Below are 19,756 nucleotides of genomic sequence, written 5' to 3'. Positions count from 1 at the left end.
GAGATCTATCTTCATTTGGATTTTTTGTTGTTCTTAGTTGCAGACCGGTCATTAACAGACAGAATTAAAACCATTGCTTAAATGCATTTCATTAATTTATTCATGCACTACTCATATGTTTAACAAGCCATGGTGTTTACCAACACCATATAAGTCCATTAGTTTGGAAAAAATATATATACAATACATCATGCTGAAAGATAACACAGCCAAAACTCATTATTTTAAAACAAATACATAAAGGTCAGCATTTACACATTAACCAAGGTTTGCCACTTAACATACAGAGACTTAATTAAGGGAATTTAGACTGAAACAACTACCATGATGGTATGAAAGGGTTTGGATAACAGCTGTTAAGTAACCTGACAGCCTTAGGCACACAATTTTCATGAGCATCAACAGACATTTGCTACACTGCATGAAAACAGCACTGATTAAACACATATTAAACTGCACAGCATTAGTTCACAGTTTTGAATTTAAAAAAATGAAAGCACATAAAACAACTCTCATAGTCTTTGTGTCTTACAGTTTAACAATTTTCTTTACAAGGAAAAGTACCGTACTGCTAATGCATGCTTTCATTATTTTTATATATATATATATATATATATATATATATATATATATATATATATATATATATATATATATATATATATATATATATATATATATATATATCTGTTGCCAATACAGTACACATATTTGAAGTTATGTTTTCAGTGATTGTATGTATACACATTAATTTTTTTGTTCACCTATACCATTCGGTACAGTGCAAATAGGAAAAGAGCTGAAAATAAACAGTTAAGGCCTGAAAATATACATAATTGAAGACTTTATGAAATATCAACAGATCAATATATTGGTTCTAAATAAACAGCAATTGAACTCATAGAAAATATGTCCAAAAAGGGGAGATGGGTAAGTGGCAGTGACCAACTGGTCACACAGTCTAACAGATTTAATCCCATTTTAAACTATGTCAACATATAGCTTTTTTTGTGCAACATCACCCATCTGAACCTAATAAACTGAAACTTGGACATGGCAGCACAGGAACTGGATGCTGAAAGGCATATTTTTGGCGATTTTCTTATTGGACGCTGGGCTTCTAAACTTTAAAATTCTGATATATGGCAACTTTAAAGTTCAGCATTATTGGCAGTTTGGATTAAAGTAGTTGAGGCTTGTAACAGTAAATATACAATTTCTGCATGCATAACCACCTACTGATCAGGTGGATTTTTTTCTCTACAGAGCATTTACTTGTAAATTTAGAAACACACACCAACATTAAACATACACGCAGTGGTTTGTACATCTAAGTTCTGTAGGAATGCAAAGGTTTGATAAAAATATATTAATTTCCAGATGAATTTTAAATACCCTGCCTCATAATGCAGTGCACAGGAAAAACAAAAGTCAGAGCATAATCATAAAACAAGATAAAGAAAGATTGTGGGTTTTTTTTTCCCATAACGAAGCAAAGTGCAGCATCCACTTAAATCCCAGGGTCCTTTCCAGAGTTAGCTTTCTTTCACATCCAGCTCCTCTTCATCCTGCTTACGCTCAGTCATTCGTGCACATCGTGGACAAGTTGTGGAATTGTCAAAGTAACAATCTCTACAGAGGTACACAACAAAAAAACATCAACATTCATGTCAGTTTGGTTATTTCTTTTAGTAACAGTTTAATAATTGGGAAATCATAGTGCTTTGCAAATTGAAGTACCATTTGTTAAACAGAAATACTCCTAATTACCACTTTAGCAATGGAATTTGAAGGTATGTTATTCTGAAGATCTGTTTTATTATTGGTATCTCCACTCAAAACTTTTATACAAACAATTTCCTTTTATCAATTAATTTTAAACACTTCACAAAGAGAAAATTTGCTGTATTTTTGAGCCCAAATCATTGGTGATGACTAACCTGTGAAAGACAGCAGAGCAGTCATGGCACACTGAGGTGTGACTGTCAAAGGGGAACAGGATGTCTCCCTCCTTGCAAAGCTCACACACAAATCCTTTGGCCTGACAGCGCTACAAATACACACATGGACAGCACAAACCATTAATATGGCACAGAAAGATACAATGATATCAACAAATACTAAAAACATTTCAGCCATATATTAGTACATGGTGAATTTGCAAGTCCAACACAGCCCCTCTTCTTCATGATATAGTTCAACAGTGCCATCAGTAGGGAAGTTTGTGCTTTATGTATGAGCTCACCTCGCAGTCTAGTTTGATGTGCTTAGCAAATGTGGTGTGGATCTCTGTGAGGGAACAGCTCAGTCTGCCAGTGGAAATGTCAATCAAATCCTGTAGTGAGTACATGTCGTCGTTCTCGACAAAGTGTTGGCGATCTTGTAGCTGGAAAATATAAATGCAAAAAAAGGAAATGGGCAACTTTCATATTATGAGACTCAACTCTTTAGTGCAAAAAAAGGATATCAGACTCAAGCATAGTTTTAAACATATTATTTATTTATTTTAACAGTAGGGAAACATTTTAAAACAATTCAAACTGACAATTCATAAAAATATGTTTAGTATAGATTAAAACTGAGCTAATACAGAACTTGAGATCACAAGAGTCAATTTAATTTATGCAAGCTAATTAGTGATATCCAGTGGCTCACCCGACTGTACATCATCAGCCTTCTTTAGTTCAGTACTCTTCACTTCTATCACATGGTGGTGCTGTTTTAACATACTGCTAATAGGCTGCCTGTGTCAGTGCTTCCATTTGCATTTTTCTAAATGGTAAGTAAATTGATAGCAAGTTTTCCAAACTGGGTTGTTTACATTCTTGCTAACTTTGAAGGGTTAAATTGTAAACTCTGATCATCCAGTGGAGACTGAAACAATATTAACTGTTTATAATATGATAATGAAAAAAAAAACTTTCTTAATGCACATGTTTGTTTGTACAAATACACACACGCTTATATACAGCTGAGAAAAAAAGGCCTAGTCTAAATTTGTAAATGCCAGTTTAAAAAAGTTGAGGCTATCAGTTCTTCATCCCAACCTTATATGAAAAGAATCTATTAGCCTATTAGACATTGGGCAATTACAAGATAATTTTATGATTTACATGCAGAATTGTCTAATAGGCTAATAGTATTGCTTGGATCAGGTTTAATTGAGATAATTTATTATAACTAGATAACGTTTCTGCTTGAAAGCAAGTCCTTGTTTTACCCAATAAAATTCAGTGTTGGTCAAGTTACTTGAAAAAAGTAATCAGTAACTAATTACTGATTACTTCCCCCAAAAAGTTATCCTGTTACTTTACTGATTACTTATTTTCAAAAGTAATTAATTACCTAGTTACTTAGTTACTTTTTAAAAACACGATTTACAACCTGAATAGGTGATAAAGCGATAGATCTTTCAGCCCAATTCTACTTTTTCTGCATAATCCATCATACAAAATGTAATCAAATGGAAAAGTCTCTTTTTAAAACTTTAAATCTTTTAACTTTATGCATCAAGCAAAAACTTAATTATATGCAACATTCTCTGACTGGAATAAATTAGTTTAACATTTAAACCTATTTTCTGCACATTCCAGCACATAAAATAAAATAGTTTTTTGTGTTTACACTCACTCTTTCAAATAAATGCAAGTAAAACACAGCAGAAAATAAATAAAATCAAAGACTAGCGGTCCTGTTGCTCTATTTTCACCTATAAAGCAGGAGTAGGGTAGGCAGAGGTTTGCCCTGGTGCAGGTGTGCAGCAGCGGTCAGTTGAAGAATCCGCGAGTTTCTCTGTGAATTTCCCATTACGTCGTTGTGCACTCGGTGCTTGCTTGGAAGTTTAGGGGGGTTTTTTCGCTGTAAAAAGACGTTTTCTTCCCATGCACAACGGACACTAATGTTTTCGTCACTTTTTATGGAATCAAACTCAAAATAAGGTCAGTACTTCCACGCTTTAAACGCTGCACGCTCATACTCTCTCCCACACTCGATATATTATCCATTGTTCATCTGTACACAGCTGTTGTCACGAACGTCGCTTACATCACTGTCATGAGACATTCTCGCAAAAAAATCACAGTTTTAGTAACGCAGCATGCTTACGTGAAAGTAACAGTAATCTAATTACCGTTTTTGCAATAGTAATCCCTTAAGTTACTCGTTATTTGAAAAAAGTAATCAGATTACGCGTTACTGCCCATCTCTGATAAAATTTACTAAAATCTACTAAAAAATTACATCTTAAACCTCTGACAATAAAAAGTTACTGACCTGTAGTAGCAGCCGAGCTTCCATTGCCTCCTTGCAGGTGATAAAATAGGGTTTCATTAACAGAATATCTTGACGAAGTTTCTGTGGGAGAAAACACACACAAACATTTCTGTCACTCTTAGTGAATGGAGTGACTCACCCACTTGCCTGTCCTGGCAACACTGAATAAAAAAAAAAAAATTTAGGGATAGGTTGGCTGACAACACAACTGTGAAAGTAATTATTTATTTAAAACAAGTCTATTAAAAATAAGCTGAAAAATAAACTTCAATGGGAAGCTACCCACCCTGATTTCAACCAGTTCCTCCACAAAGTTGAATAGCAGCGGGTTTATTTCTTTCAGCCTTAGCACGGGGCGTGACATCATCAGGGCCAGGTAGCGCATTGAGGAGCGACAGACCTGAGATAATAATAATAATAATAATAATAATGGATACTTTATTGATCCCCATGGGGAAATTACTTGTTTTTCTCTGCATTTGACCCATTCACTCAGTGAAGCAGTGGGCAGCCCACTAAGCAGGCGCCCGGGGAGCAGTGTGTAGGGACGGTACCTTGCTCAGGGGTACCTCAGGGTAGCCGTTAAGTGGATTCGAACCGCCGACCTTCCGATCATGGGGCGACCACTTTACCTACTGAGCTATCCCTGCCCCCAATAGAGACACTATCAGAACACAAACTGGCTCAATACGCCCTCAAAACACACTGACATACCTTCATCATAAAACAGTGAGCTTGGTTAATCCTTCACTGGTCAACAGCTTTAACGAGTAAATGTGCATCATCTGATTCAAATTCACAAACCTCGCCCTGCACTGGGATGATTTTAAAAGTAGGTCACATGCCACCAGATAAATGATTCTACCAGACACGGGAATGTAATTGAGTTGAGTGACATATAAATAACATTAATCTGACTTCCCTTGAGTAAATTTTTAAAACCTGGGGAAACTTCTTTAAAGGATGGTTTCGCAGTTTTGTAGTACTCTAGTAAATTGAGTTAATCAGTGGAATGTCCATGCGTGATATGCATGTATATGTATACGATTCTGTCTAACTTTGATGTAAAGCAGTAGCATCCACTAAATAATATTAAAAGCACATTTACAAATTCTAGCCTCTTTCAGTCCAATCAAAATGTTCAGATAACATGTTAATGAAATTTAGTTTACACATTTATAAATTTTATTTTCATGTGCTGAGTGTATCTGCGGTTGTTGAGGTTACCTTCCTTGATTCAAACTCCCAGTTGTGGATGACACGAGCTGGAATGACAGCCGTGTCATTCCAATGACATGTGCTGCAGTAATACTGGCCAGTGTAGTCACACTGTCTGGCTTCACTAGGTACGCCCCCTGCAAGATAAATACAAAAAAGTACAGTTAAACTATAAAACAAAAGAACATGTACACATCACCAAAATGCATTTAAAATACTATAGAAAACATAAATATCTAAATTTTCCACAACTAAGGCAACCAGAGGTCGTTTTATATATATATATATACACTCCTAATTGGGCTAACCAAACATAAACACATTGAATTTGTACTCACTCAGTGAAATTTGTGCACGACATTCTGCACAGCGGTAATCTTGCCGGTCTAGTCCTATTTCAGGACAAATACTGAGCTCGTACTCAGACTGGTGGCTGACCTTTGACCTGACACAGGGTTTAGTGATCAGATTCATACACTTACTATGGCAACGATAATAGCATCCTGAAAAAAGAAAGAGATAACTTCAAATTATAATATATAGTTTTGTTTTCGCCATCAAGATTACTCATTGTCTCACCTGTCACTGGTTCAGACAGAAACATTTCATACAACAGAATGGAAGTTAAGCCTCTTTGAACTAGGGGGCAAATGGATTGCACAGATCTCTAATTACCTTCTGAGTGTATTAAGGCTTGAGAGCACAGCAAATGATATTAGAAGTCTGAATTTTGAGCAGTGTTAACAGAAATGTTTCAAACTTTTGGGAACTAAACTTTCGGTAATCTTACAGCGCTCTATCAGTATCTACTATGTCTCACCTGTGCAGGTATACCAAGTCTGGATAAGGCCCCAGATAATAGTGCTACACTTATCACAGGTCTGTTTCACACTCTTGCTCTTTTCCTTGGAGAAGCGGTGTTCCAGTAGGACTCTCAGATTAGGCTCATCTTCCTCTGGATCCTTTAAAATGATGCATGCGAAAAACAGAACACACAAAACATGGCTGTAACACTGTTTTGTGTACATCTGCAAGAGATAGCAACCTATGTGCAATTAAGTTTGTTTACACTTACACTACCTTGTGTTTTGTATAGCCTAAACAAAACTGATGGGAATGCATAAAAAAACATCAAGGATTAATTTCCTGATGTATGAAACTCTTTTGATTCACAAAACTTTTCTGCTGAACTTGGACCAGAAGGCATAACAGCGGTCTTACGATGGAATTTGAAGTGCTCTGGGTAAATTTCATAGATAGAGATATAATTTGAGTTGCTTCACATGATAAAGTTCAAAATGAAAGAGATTATGGATGTTAAGAATCAAGCTAAGCAATTGGATATGTTTCACTGCTTTATTTAAAAAAAAAAGAAGAAGAAGAAGAAGATTCCTTTGTCCGTTATTATCACCGTGACTTATTCTTTAACATTTTTATTATGTTACAGTAATCAGTGTGACACACTGCCTGTGTGTTAAAGTGCTCTTGTTAGTGTTTAAGTGTTGTTAAAGTGAAGAAACTGTCAAATTGTTAAGACATGGGGGGTGACTTCAGAGTAATCTTTCTTGGTCAACCGGGATCTTGCTATTGGAAACAAACTAATGCACTGAAAAACAAAGCCAGATGATAACTGATACTTTCTTTACTGTTGATGAATGGGCTTGATTAATGAGCTTGTTTATTTGAAAGCCCTTTAATACACTAGACTGTAAAACTTTGTTTTCTATCATTTATAAACAAAAAAGGGAATTTATGCAAACTCTTCGCCAACTCTTCTCCAAGAATGTCTGCAATGCATTTTCACACATTTCATAAAGGGCAAAATACTCAAATCAAAGCAGTTTGGAGTGTTTTAGATGTTTTCCTACCATAGTTATCACCCTGTATACTTACAGGCCCAACATGATCACTAAGAATCTCCTCCTCCTCTGACATCAATCCTCCACACATGGTCACTTCTCTAAGGGTTTCTTAAGAGTTCAACTTGATTTTAAGGTTTTGACCTTACTAAGTCTTTCAGATGACATTATAATTTAAAACTATATTAATAAAACTGAACTTTGCATTTGTACAGATTTCCATTAATATTTAAAGCCTGTTACACTTATCCAAGAACACACAACTACAATATAATGTCATGCCCTTCTCAATTTTCCCCTCAGTCCCAACCTTAAGTTCTTGCAGTTTGAGGCGCAGGTGGATAAGTTTCACTACATTGTCTTTTTGTCTCTCTGAATGCTCTGGCAGCTCCAAGATCAGCTTCTTACATTCTTCTATTGCCAGTTTAAGCTGTTCAATGTCTGATGCCACAAAAGAACCCTGTAACATGATATGAAAATGGAAGACAAGGAAGTTTCACATTTTACAGTATAAACAGTTAAATTGAAAGTGATAAATTATTTTTACTGGGTTACAAATCAGAAAAACGTAAGGAGTACTTACCACAGGCCTTGAGAAGTGATCCTCAGCTAGACCGAGGTCCATGGTTCGATCTGAACTGTGTGTTCTGGTCCCAGGGAAAACCTCAGGTCTTGCTTCTAAATTGAGGAAAACATGGCATAAAGCGCTGTTCTTCTTGCAAGCATACACACTACATTCTGGCAAGTGCACTCGGTCACGCTTGCTAATTTCATCCACATGACTATTGTGGAATGAACTTTGAGTTGCTTTATTACTGCTTTATTACTGTCACATTTACATGTCTGCAACCAATCTCTTTCACAATTATTCGTTCTGAATGTGTCGAAATTAGTTAAACCATCCGACATCCCAGGGCTAGCGATTTTTCCAGTCGGGCTACCAAAATCCATCTCAGCCCTGCCTGTCGGGCTATCATAGGAAGGAAAAATATATGTCAATGCTTCTGCATTCTTTCGCAAATGTATCTGGGTAATTTTGTCATTGGCATCAATGAGTCACTGTCAATATGTGACATATTGAAATGCCGTTTGAATTTGTGCTTTTTTTGCGTTCACTTTCACGTTGCGATCGCATGAACTGTGTATAGAGAGCGGCAGTACTGATTGGTGAGTGACAGATTAATTGCGCACCAATTCCTCTGGCATCGTCTTATCAATCGTTAGCTTACTATTCAAACATGACAAGTAAAATCTCCCGCAGCAAGCTTAAACATGTGATAGAGGTTGATTGCGCAGAGAATCACTGACCGTTATGTAAGTACGTGTGTAAAAGCAGATGGATTTACGCAGGTATTTTAGTTCTGCAGAGCCAAATAAGACAGTTCAGGGTGAAGAAGGGAGAGCCAAAGAAAAGCCTACCACAAAACAGAAAAGTTATTACAAATCAGACGATGAAGCAAAAAGAAAGCGCAGCTTTTTTGGTTTCATGGACAAAATAATTTCTGTGGCTGGAATATGATAAGCTAAGTAACATAATGTTCTGCCGGGTGTGTCGTGAGTTTCCCTCAAATTCTGAGTAGGCAAGCGCCTTTGTTACTGGGACCAGTAATTTTAAGAAAGACCCCATCAGAACCCATGAGAAATGCAAGAAATGCATTATTGCTCAGTCTGCAGTATCGTTCCCAGAACAAACACCAATTTCAAAAAACATACTAAAAATAAACCAAGCACAACAAGAAGTCCTGGAAAATCTGTTTAGAACAGCGTACTATGTTGCAAAGAGTGAACTACCATTGGCAAAATTTAGCAGCCTTTGCAAACTTCAAAAGGCAAATGGCCTAGATCTCGGTTCCACTTACCTGTGATTTCAGTGGAAATTTCAAAATCAGGATCTGACACACACTGATTCATGTCCTACACAGTTCTTACAAGTTCATAGAAATTTCTGTTCAATTTGAACCAAATATTTGAGTTGATGATTGTAATTTTTATACAGTTGTTGTAATTTGTGTTTTAACTATTTTTTGATTGATGTTTTGTTTCCTTTACAATATAATATTGTAAAGGAAACAAAACATTAATCTTTTTTTTTTATTTGGGCAACTTAAATTTATTTTGGATTACCAAAAACGAAGAGTGCCTGCCCGAAGGGCTACCAGGGATTTTGAAATTCTGCGAGCCCTGTATGACTTGTACTTTTGTTTAAAAACAACAACAACAAGAACAACTTTGTATAGAATTTGTGTTTTACCAATCTCAATTTCTTTCATACAGTTTAATAATTGGCACTAGATGTTGGCAGAATGATCCAAATATCAATATTATTGATGCAAATGCTGGCCATGGCATTAGACAGATACTAGTGTGATAGGATCGATGCTTCGTTTCTATCCTCCAAGTTCAGTATGTAGCCTACTGAATTGCGTTAAATAAATGTTTGTTTTTTTATAGTTTAGTATATTTTAAATTTAAAATATACTAAACTATACACTATATGCTACTATACTAAATTAACATTCATAAAAATATACACAAAATATATACTTTGTGTTGACTGTCACATCTATTTTTTCATATATAACATATTTAATCAACAGAAGTTCACCCAAAGTGCTTTAGAGACAGCACATTTACATTACTGGTCTTCAAAAAACCCCAAGTTTCAAGATACATGAAAATCTGAAAGATGTTTTTATCTATGTGTTATGGTGGAAAGTAAAATTACAGTGACAGTGATTAAAATGTGATCAGCATTAGCAAATTAATGACAATTCTTCTCATAAATGATTACGCACTAGCCTGGCCTACATAACCTGTCTACAAGTTAAAACTATCAGTATCAGTACTGATATCAGCAATAACTGGCCCTGCATTTACTTGGTGTAAATACATCAATATCAAAATTCGCGCAGCAGTAATTGACACCAACACTTTCACAGTCTGATCAATATCCATTCTTTACTCAAACTGATGTTTGGCATTTTCATCTGTTACAATACAAGTCTGAATTTAAATTAAAGCAAGTGACAAATTAACATTTAAAGTGCAGTGAGAGTAAACTTTCAGCTATCCATACTGACAACTGAGATTATTCTGATGAAGTGAAAAATTAGTAAACAGAACTGAATGATGGAATTTAAAGGTTGAACAAATTCAAATATATTTAAAAAGATTAAGTCAGTGTTTAGCTATTCAAATAATGTTTAATAAACTAAAAGAATCACATTATACAAACAGTGTTGTTACCTGCGTACACCTCTGAACAAAACATGTTGAAGGAATTCAGCCTTGTAGTTCCCAATAGACTCAGAGTAATGAGGCACCGTAGAATCAGAACAGCTATCAGTGAGTCATTCTTGCTCATCAAAAAGCAAAAAGTGTATTTTTCCAAGTCCTAAATTACAGGAAGTGTTACTGAAGTACTGCTTACTCCCATGCGTTTCATTTCCTCTACTTCAGCTACAGCATTTCCAACTTCCTTTTCCTTAGTCACAACAGACCAGTGTCCTTGCTCCTTATGCATTAGCAGGATCTGCCCTACATTACAAGGAAACTATTAAACTAAGTGCACAAATTGATGCAAGCTCAATCATTCAGGTAGGGAAATCTCAAAAAGTTGACTCTGTTCATCTGGATGTAGCGTTTTCCATAGGAGAAATGTTTCGTCACTCATCCAAGTGACTTCTTCTGTCTCAGCTGACTGCTTAATGATCAAGAAACTGACCTCACAGCCCATGTTTGTCAGTGGTGCTAGTTTCAGTTATTATGCAAATGTCCTGTTTATACGGTTGGGAAAACCTGCTGAGACTGAACAAGTCACCTGGATGAGTGATGAAACGTTTCTGCACAAATTAACTTTAATGAGGGATTTATTGCCTATACAGTAACTGAGATATACTGCTTGTGTTTTTGAAAAGGAAGCAAACATACATAGTGACATTAAGAAAAAACTGGAACCATGAATGCAAAAAAACCCCACTTCCCACTGCAACAACAAACTGTTTTAGAAAGGTAAATGCCAAGATCACAAATACCACTCGCTGTAATGCAGCCGCAAAGCATCACAAAGCCACCACCAGGCTATACAGATGGCTGTATAACTGCAACTTTAGCTTCCCGCAATTAAATGAACATGATTGAGCAATATTTAAAATGTGTGCGCTCCCAATTAAAATCCAAAGTAAAAACAAATCAAGCACTGTGATTGGCACATGCCTCCATGTGTTAATCACAGCTGTTGGCGGTTCCTGGACTAATTTGGAGTAACACTATGTTGAAAGACAGATATGAAGAGCTTGTCCCTCAAAACATCATCATCTGTTGCTTGGGAATCCTTTGGATTTAGCACAAGTGTCCTGGAACAAATCATATACAGCTACTTCTATGTGTCTGTACTGCAAAGCAACACAACTTCAATCACCTAAAAAGACACCAAAAACTGCAGTAAAATTCATGCATGAAGGCCAAGAAAACCATTGCAGTGCTTGCTAGCATGAATCATTCAGTACCATTGCAGACATACACCACGTGTGCCCACTAAAGAAGTTGAGTAACAAATCTTTCAGGAAAATGGTAAACTTACTGCGCAAACCATATGTTATCCTGTCATGCAGTGTCCTGATAATTTTGTTTAGTTAGGTTTTGGTACTGGTTTTTTTCTTTTAAATATTTGTTATTTTTCTTTAAAGATAATTTAGGTGAATAAAAAGGACCAATTTTATTTTCATGCAAAGATCTGGACAGATGTGAAGATAGGAAAGCAGTGTTGTGGTTACATGTGATCTCAATCCATCCATCCACTGTCTTCCACTTATAATTGTCAGGGTCATGGTGGGGGCTGGAACGTATTCCAGCTACCATAGGGCGAGAGAGGCAAAGCACACCCAGGACAGGTCGCTAATCTGTCACAGGGCCAACACATAGAGACAGACAACAATTCACACTCACATTCACACATGAGCAATTTAGAATTACCAATTAACCAAACCCCACTAACTGCATGTCTTTGGACTGTGGGAGGAAGCCAAAGTACTTGGAGAGAACCCACACAAACACAGAGAAAACGGAAAAGGGACAAGAACACTCCACACAGAAAGGCCCCGGCCAGATGGTGGAATCAAACTCAGGACCTGTGGTGTTAATCACCACACCACCGTGCTGCCCCTGTGCGATCTCAATATTAGTCAAAATAATCATAATCAAAAAATTAAAATAATCTTGATTATCAGTTGTCAGTGCTGGGGAGTAAAGGAATACATGTTACCTTATGTATTTAAAATAGACTGCAGACTGTTAAGACTTGATGGATAGCAGTAACAATAATCATGTGAAGTTCTGAAAGCAGTCTATGAACTAAACTCAACTAAAGCCAGCTAACAATGTTAGCTCGGTGGCGAGTAGCCTTCAGTAATAGTAATAAATCACAGAGCATTAGCGCAATAATGTAGATGTGAAAGGCATTACAATATATTAATCCAAAGTATTTAGAATACGTTACTCACATTGAGTAACGTATTACATTGCAAACTACATTTTTGGGCATGTATTCTGTAATCTGCAGTGGAATTTGAAAAGTAATCTTCCAAGCACTGTCAGTTGTGCAGCCCTAATTGTATTTCTCTTCATCACTCCATAAGTACTGTTGCCATTGATTTTCTGTCCAGTTCTTGTGCAATTTGTAATTTTCTCAGTGTTTTCCTTTATTAATAATGGCTTCTTTCACTGAGACCATTTCTGACGACGCTTCAGCAAACAGCAGATACATCACTGGAAGACCAGATGCAATTTTTTTGTATATTCAACTTTTTTCCTGTCTATCAAACTAGTCACCTTTTACAGGCACGGCTAAATTCAAAATTTGCATCATCATGATAAAGAGATTTAAAAAATGTTAAATACGCATGTGACGATGAAGGAAGACAGTCAGAGAAATCGATCAGTGTGAGGTGTAAACTCTGTCTATATGGCTTAATACTAAGATGAAGCAGGCAAATGAAAGACAACAAAGAAAACAATGTATATTATTTTCCTGAATTTAACTACAGGTGTGAAAGCAATCCTTAGACAGTTGTATCATAACTTGTGGCAAACCTCACCATGTTGCGGGGGTGTTTTGTCTCCTTGGGGACCATCCTCTTCCTCTCCACGATCAAATGGATTGAGGCGGGTTTGGCGAAAAAGTGCAAGTCTCTCATCATACTCCATTTTATTGGCTACATCTAAGAAAGACAAACAAAACAAAGCAATTGTCTTCTCTTGGCTTTATGTATTGAAACATTACGAGGAATCTCAGTTTCCTTTCAGAAGGAAGCTGGTTAGCCAGTGTTTATACTTGGTTCGGCTTACTGTGCAGTGATAGACATTGTGTTGACATTTACTTGGTCATGAGCTGTTCATGGGTCATAACTCTCACTAAGAGCCCAATGGTTTCAAGAAAAATAAAGGCAAAATATGTTCTGCATGTTACAAGCAGAAATATGAATCCGTGCACATCTTTAACTTCGTTCAAATACATAATACATAGTCCTGAATGAGAGTTATACCAAGGCTACTGCTATTTTATACTTGCAATTTAGGTCAGATCTTAAAAAAGATTTAGTCTTACACATTACAGAAAAAGTTCCTTTACATCTAAAATGAAACAAAATCTACTTTTTCATCAGATCCTCCCTACCTCACAAAACTCTTTCAAACTTTCAAACTCCACATCCATATGCTAGAATACCAGAGAATACAAATGTCCTGTTGAAAATTGTAACCATAACGAAGGAAACTCTGATACATAATTAAAGGGTTAAGGGTAGTAGTAATTGTAATTTAATTCCATGTAGATTTTATGAAGCTACACTAGAGACAGCCTGACAGGTACACTAGCACTCCCTTTGGCTGGTTAATTACCATTAAGTCTAATTTTCACTGAGGCTGAAGATGCATGAATCTCAGTGGTATGTGTAAGCTCTACTTCAACAGTCAACAAAAACACGCCCTACAGACATTTTATGGACGACTTAAGTAAATAAGGTCAAACGAGGTAACACTGCAAATACTGAAAAGACCGAGAAACGTTAAGTTGGAGCTTTATTTCACTAATTATTACCACTTAAGGATGATGCTGCAGTAAGTCATAATGTGCTAAGAGGTAACCTTAATGTTATTTCGTTCATCACAGCTAAACAGCTTAACAGGGCGTTAACAGGGCGCTAAAAGGGCAAGTCCATATCCAAACACGGATGTCAACAAACAGCTAATGCTAGCTAGCTAACAAGCTTTTAAACCAGCAAGTCGTCCGTTGATTTGATGCTAATGTTTGGTCATTAAAGCGGCCGTCTAGTTGGAAGCTTACCCCGTTGTTGAACGAATTTATCAGCAGCAAACTAGCAGCTATATTATAATATAATAATATATTTTGTGGACGACGTTTATGATGAATATAGACAGCCGTCCCCGTTTTGTTTTGCCTTTGTCATGGGTAACATCACACAGGGGGAAAAAAACGTCAAGTCATACTTCGTCAAAGTAGCGAGTTCCGGCGAGATTTTCAAAATAAAAAAATAACCATTGCCATAATGAAGTAGTGTAGAAGAAATAAAAGAAACTCAAGTGGTAAATAAAGGCTACATTTAAAGCGACATCTGTATTTGCAACTTAGTAAATATGTTTTGACACGTGGTATACCAATATAGATTACTGTTAATGGTGTAAAATAAAGCGGTACCTTTAATTTGAAAAGAAACATCATCCTCAGTTTTTCTCATTTTATGTGATTTTAGGTACCTTCCAATTAATTTCCTCAGTAAGATCCCTTTAAAAGTGCTGACTGCATGTCTTTTTCTTTTTTATACACATCATCTAAATATAATCCTTAAATGAATTATTAGTTGTACTGATAATGAAAGAAATGTCATATAAATAATACTTTTCTCTACAACAAATACAATATTATTCTCCTAAATGGCAGTTAAAATTATTATTATTATTTGTTTGTTTGACCGCTGATTTTATAGTTCCCTTTGGCTTTTCAGTGGCTTTTGTTTGCTTGAAGACAAGAATGATTTGTGTAGGAAATTCCATTTCAAACTCCTCATTTTAAACTGGGAATTTTTGGATTCATGCAAGGACAAAACGCGTTTCATGCTGCTTAGCTCAAGGGTACAAAAAATGAGGTCACATATTACTGGGGAAATAAATTATTACAGATTTAGCACCTGAACACTGCACTCTGCAAAACCATATGTTATACTCATCTAATGTCATTTTCATAAACTGTCCGTTTTAAATACCACAAAAGGATTTCTGAAAAATTAGAGTTAGTGACTGGTCATAAATATCACAGATGCTAGCTTTAAGGGAGAATGTTCATGAGCTTACTGAATATGGCAAACAACATCTTCGCAGCAAACATGTTGCGTAAAAACTGAAAAAACAAAAGAAAACGAAAATAAATAAATAATAATCAATACAGTGTAAGCAGTCTGTTTATATCTGGTCCAGTATATCAGTGGTTTTGCTGTTAATACACAAGCAACTACAGAGAAACCTTTTTAAGTGTGGTTTTATTACCGTGGCTTGTTGCCTTGGTTAAAAATGCTTAAAAATGTAAAAAGCACTTCAGTGGAATATGATGAAACCAGTTCAAATAAAGGAGGGAGAGGGTACTGTTGGAGTTCAGGGTTGTTGCACATATTAAATAAAATTTTACATTATCCCCTTAGCAGCTGACAGTCTTTTTATAACATTTCTCCAATAACAGTATTCAGTATTTGGTTTCGGAGAAAATGTTTTGACCACCAAGCTTGTTATGAATTATAATTTACAACAGTTTGGGAGTTCCTAGAAGTTATTACCATGTATGATTCACACTGAAGATTAGATTTAAAGCTTTGCACCAAGCTAAAATACATAAAGATGGGCTTTAGTAAATCTACATGGAAAGATCCCTAGACTTGTCACATATAAGAAACGTCACTTTGCATTACTTCAACAACAACAACAATAATAATCATAATAATAACCTGCCTTAGTTGGCTTCCAGAGAAAATGAATGCTGATGTTGCTACATGTCTGCCATATCTATGAAGAGGCCATAACCCTATCATAACTGTATTTTTCAGTGTGATCATTTTGGTGCCTCATTCTTTTCCTTGTTCCTTGTTTTTACTGCTTCTGGGAATGATGCTGCTTCTGTAATCTACTAGGAATCTGCCCTAAAAACCTTTTTACATTGAGTTTCATTTATTTGTGCACAAATGTAGCAAGTGTGTGGCAATGAGCATTTTGTTTTTTTCCATTTCTATTTCTATAGATGATTATTTCCATTACATACAAAGTCTTGAATTATAAGGCCTCATGGTTACATAAAGACTTTATAGAGCAGCTTTTCTTCAGACTGTCATGTTACTTGTGCTTCTAAGAGTTTCTGAAAGTAGAATGGGAGGCAGAGCCTTCTGCCATGGAACCAGCTCACAGTTTGGGTTTGGGAGACAGAGACTCTCACTGCTTTAAAGATTTAAAGCTTTACCTTTTTGATAACTCTTATCTAGACTAATAAAGTTATAGGATCAGGCTACTTATGGACTTCTTCTTCCCCATTTTCACTCATCGTATGCCACCATTATCTCTCTCTCTACTCTCTTCTTTTTGTTGTGGTCTCTTTTCTGTCTCCCACCCAAACCAGTTTTAGCAGATATTCAGCAGGTATTGTCTGATTGTTGAAGTTCTCTTTGCAATCAAAGTTTTTTTTAACTTACAATGTGAAGCTTCTTAGGATGACTGTTGTTGTGAACTGGAACTATATAAAAAGTGAACTGTGAAATGCACTATACACAGGTACACACACACACACACACACACACACACACACACACACACACACACACACACAGGTCTTTATCACCAGGTTCCACATTTATTTATAATTTTCTCAGGTTATGACTGAACACAGTCTGACAGCTGTCGGTCCCAGCTGATTTCCCTCTTTTCCGCTCCTCTCCGTCTCACTATAAAAAGGGAAGGAAACCATTATCAGTCCAAATCGCCATCAGCTGTTCTCACCGGCATCTCCAGCACAGCCCCGTTGAACCCACTGCACCACTCCTCCCCTGCAGACGCGCCCGGGACCACACCTCCGCCACATGAACTGAATTGAAATTAAGATTCACAAATAACCACCATACATAGCAGAGCTGCCTTCCCATGTGGAAAAGAAATAGTAAAAACTTACATGATTTACTCATGAAAGTGGCCACTTTCTCATTACTTTCATACATTGTTTTAGTAAGTATCCAGAACATACAAGTTTCATTTATATAATTTTTCAAGGGATCTTATATCCGTTTTCACTCTTGTATGCTTTTCATCCAAGTTTCACACAAGACAGATACAAACTTTATAAGATTTATATAGATCTTTTCCATATGGGTTTACTTGTTGCATCTAATGGAAACTAAAACACACACCAGTACTACATTCAGACCCCATTTTGGTTCAGCTTAAAGCAGATTTATGGAGATAATGTTCAGTATCAGAGGTTGTAGAGCAAATTTTCACTGTAGAGACTCGGTAAACACGGGTCTTTCATTGTCTTTCACGGCTGTCCTAAGAGATTTGTGGACAATGACCATCACATGTGCACGAGTGTGTTAACTTTCAGGGGGTACCAAAACAATTTCACAGTGTATAGAAATGTTTTAGAGGTGTGCATGCCTCTATGGTTTTTTTTCCCCTATTGGTCACTGTTATGATATTTTGATACCACGGTAAGCATTTACAGGATATTGTTTTATACAGGAAAACTGTTACTCAATAAGGCCGATCTACTAGTTGTTTTTCTCTTTCTCTGTGACCCAAGAATTAATGTGAGACTTACAGGCTGGTACCTCAAGGTCGAAAACACCACAGAGATGAGACCACTTCTTTACTCCCATCCTCCTTTTTCCTTATCTCCTGGAAAAGGCTCGTTAAAGGCTAGGTGGTTTGTTTCAGAATTCACTGATGAAAGAACTCTGTATTTTATGTCTAGGAGTGTATTTTGCTGGGATGATCATAAATTATAGCTGAACTGATAAACTACACACAGGATACTTCTTTGCTCAGAAGGCAGGAAGACGTTTCCTTATTTGGTCTGTACCGGTTTGAACTGGGAAAGCTGACACACGAACCTTTTTTCATCTATATAAACTGCTGTGTATCAAATAAACCTTTGAGTCGATTGGGAGGGCAACCTAAAGCAGTCTCTGTTTTCTTGTTCTCCCAAGCTGCTCCCGAGCTCGTACTAACACGCTGAATGGCATACCTGAGTGTTACTTTGAATAATTAGGAGTCTTATAAGGAAAGGACAAACTCTGCTTATCGCTCGCGCCACGGAGGAAACCCGGGAAGGCAATTTCCTTCAATTTTGGTGTCAGAAGTGGGATCCTGACAGAAGGTAAATATGTGTCTTTCATATTTATATAGAGACCATATTATACCTCTCTCAGTGATCGATCCATAAAAAAACGGGATATGCTGACGAAGTTTCACTTAGTGATCCAGAGAGATACACTGACTGACTTCCTCAGTCCCCGAATCCATAAAAAAACGGGATATGCTGACGAAGTTTCACTTAGTGATCCAGAGAGATACACTGACTGACTTCCTCAGTCCCCGAATAAAGTAAATTAACCCTTGTGTGGTGTTGGTGGACACAGGAAGTTGCCTGTTGTCTTGAATATTTTAATTTTGTTTAAAAAATAATAATAATAATAATAATTAATTGTTTAATTAAACGTACGTTAAAAAGTGAGAAGTTGCTCACTCAGAAAAAGTGACACAGAAAGTTGCCTGTTGTCTTAAATACTTCTCGTTAAGTGAGAAGTTGCTCATCAAAGAGTGACACAGGGAGTTGCCTGTTATCTTGAAACGTACGTTAAAAAGTGAGAAGTTGCTCACTCACAGAAAGCTAGTAAATAATTAAATTTAATTTTGTTAAAAAAAAAAAAAACGAAAGAAAACTGAAAACGGGTCTCACAGACCCGATTACCATACAAGGGTTAAAAGCAGTAAATTAAAAGCAGAAAGACACAGGAAGTTGCCTGTTGTTTTACGAGAAGTTGCTCGTTAAGCGAGAAGTTGCTCGCTAAGTGAGAGTTGCTCACACAAACAAAAAATTGCTAGCAATAAATTTAAAGTGACCTCAGCTGTGCCGCAGCGAAAATACTAACCTAAATCCTCCTAGCGTGTAAACCCCTCTGGAAATCACTGAACATGGGTCAGAATTATTCAAAGACCACAGACAGGTCCGATAAAAAATCTAAAGTACCTGTAAAACCAAAAATTAATAAAATACAAAATAAAGTCTCAAATAACGGCTCAGTATAACTCCCATTTCCGGTTACGTGTAACCTACATCCGCGAATCGGTGAAGACGTCCA

General features: G+C 36.4%; 1 protein-coding gene across 2 annotated transcripts; it reads right to left on the bottom strand.

Annotated features, from left to right (window-relative positions):
* Positions 1–82: 82 nt before the first annotated feature.
* Positions 83–14,851, bottom strand: def8 (differentially expressed in FDCP 8 homolog). 2 transcript variants are annotated; one of them, XM_026169569.2, is made up of 12 exons: positions 14,692–14,851; positions 13,445–13,567; positions 7,933–8,027; positions 7,660–7,809; positions 6,311–6,452; positions 5,829–5,993; positions 5,500–5,627; positions 4,559–4,672; positions 4,273–4,353; positions 2,246–2,386; positions 1,941–2,050; positions 83–1,632 (listed from the first exon to the last, which is right to left on the bottom strand). In XM_026169569.2, the coding sequence occupies exons 2-12, from the start codon at positions 13,551–13,553 to the stop codon at positions 1,536–1,538; spliced, it is 1,332 nt and encodes a 443-aa protein (XP_026025354.1). In that variant the 5' UTR covers positions 13,554–13,567; positions 14,692–14,851; the 3' UTR covers positions 83–1,535. The 2 variants fall into 2 exon arrangements, with proteins under 2 accessions (XP_026025354.1, XP_026025361.1); XM_026169576.2 differs by having other exon boundaries at positions 7,933–8,024.
* Between the last annotated feature and the right edge of the window lie 4,905 nt (positions 14,852–19,756).

The sequence above is a fragment of the Astatotilapia calliptera genome, chromosome 1, assembly GCF_964374335.1.
Source record: "Astatotilapia calliptera chromosome 1, fAstCal68.1, whole genome shotgun sequence".
Taxonomy (NCBI): Eukaryota; Metazoa; Chordata; class Actinopteri; order Cichliformes; family Cichlidae; genus Astatotilapia; species Astatotilapia calliptera.
This window is presented reverse-complemented; position numbering and strand designations above follow the sequence as displayed.

Excerpts from the sequence above, each read along its gene's own strand:
- def8 (XM_026169569.2), bottom strand. The coding sequence starts at position 13,553 with ATGGAGTATGATGAGAGACTTGCACTTTTTCGCCAAACCCGCCTCAAT. Across the intron at positions 7,810-7,932 it reads ATCACTTCTCAAGGCCTGTG|GGTTCTTTTGTGGCATCAGA; the intron begins GTAAGTACTCCT and ends ATCATGTTACAG. Across the intron at positions 4,354-4,558 it reads AGGAACTGGTTGAAATCAGG|AAACTTCGTCAAGATATTCT; the intron begins GTGGGTAGCTTC and ends TTTCTCCCACAG.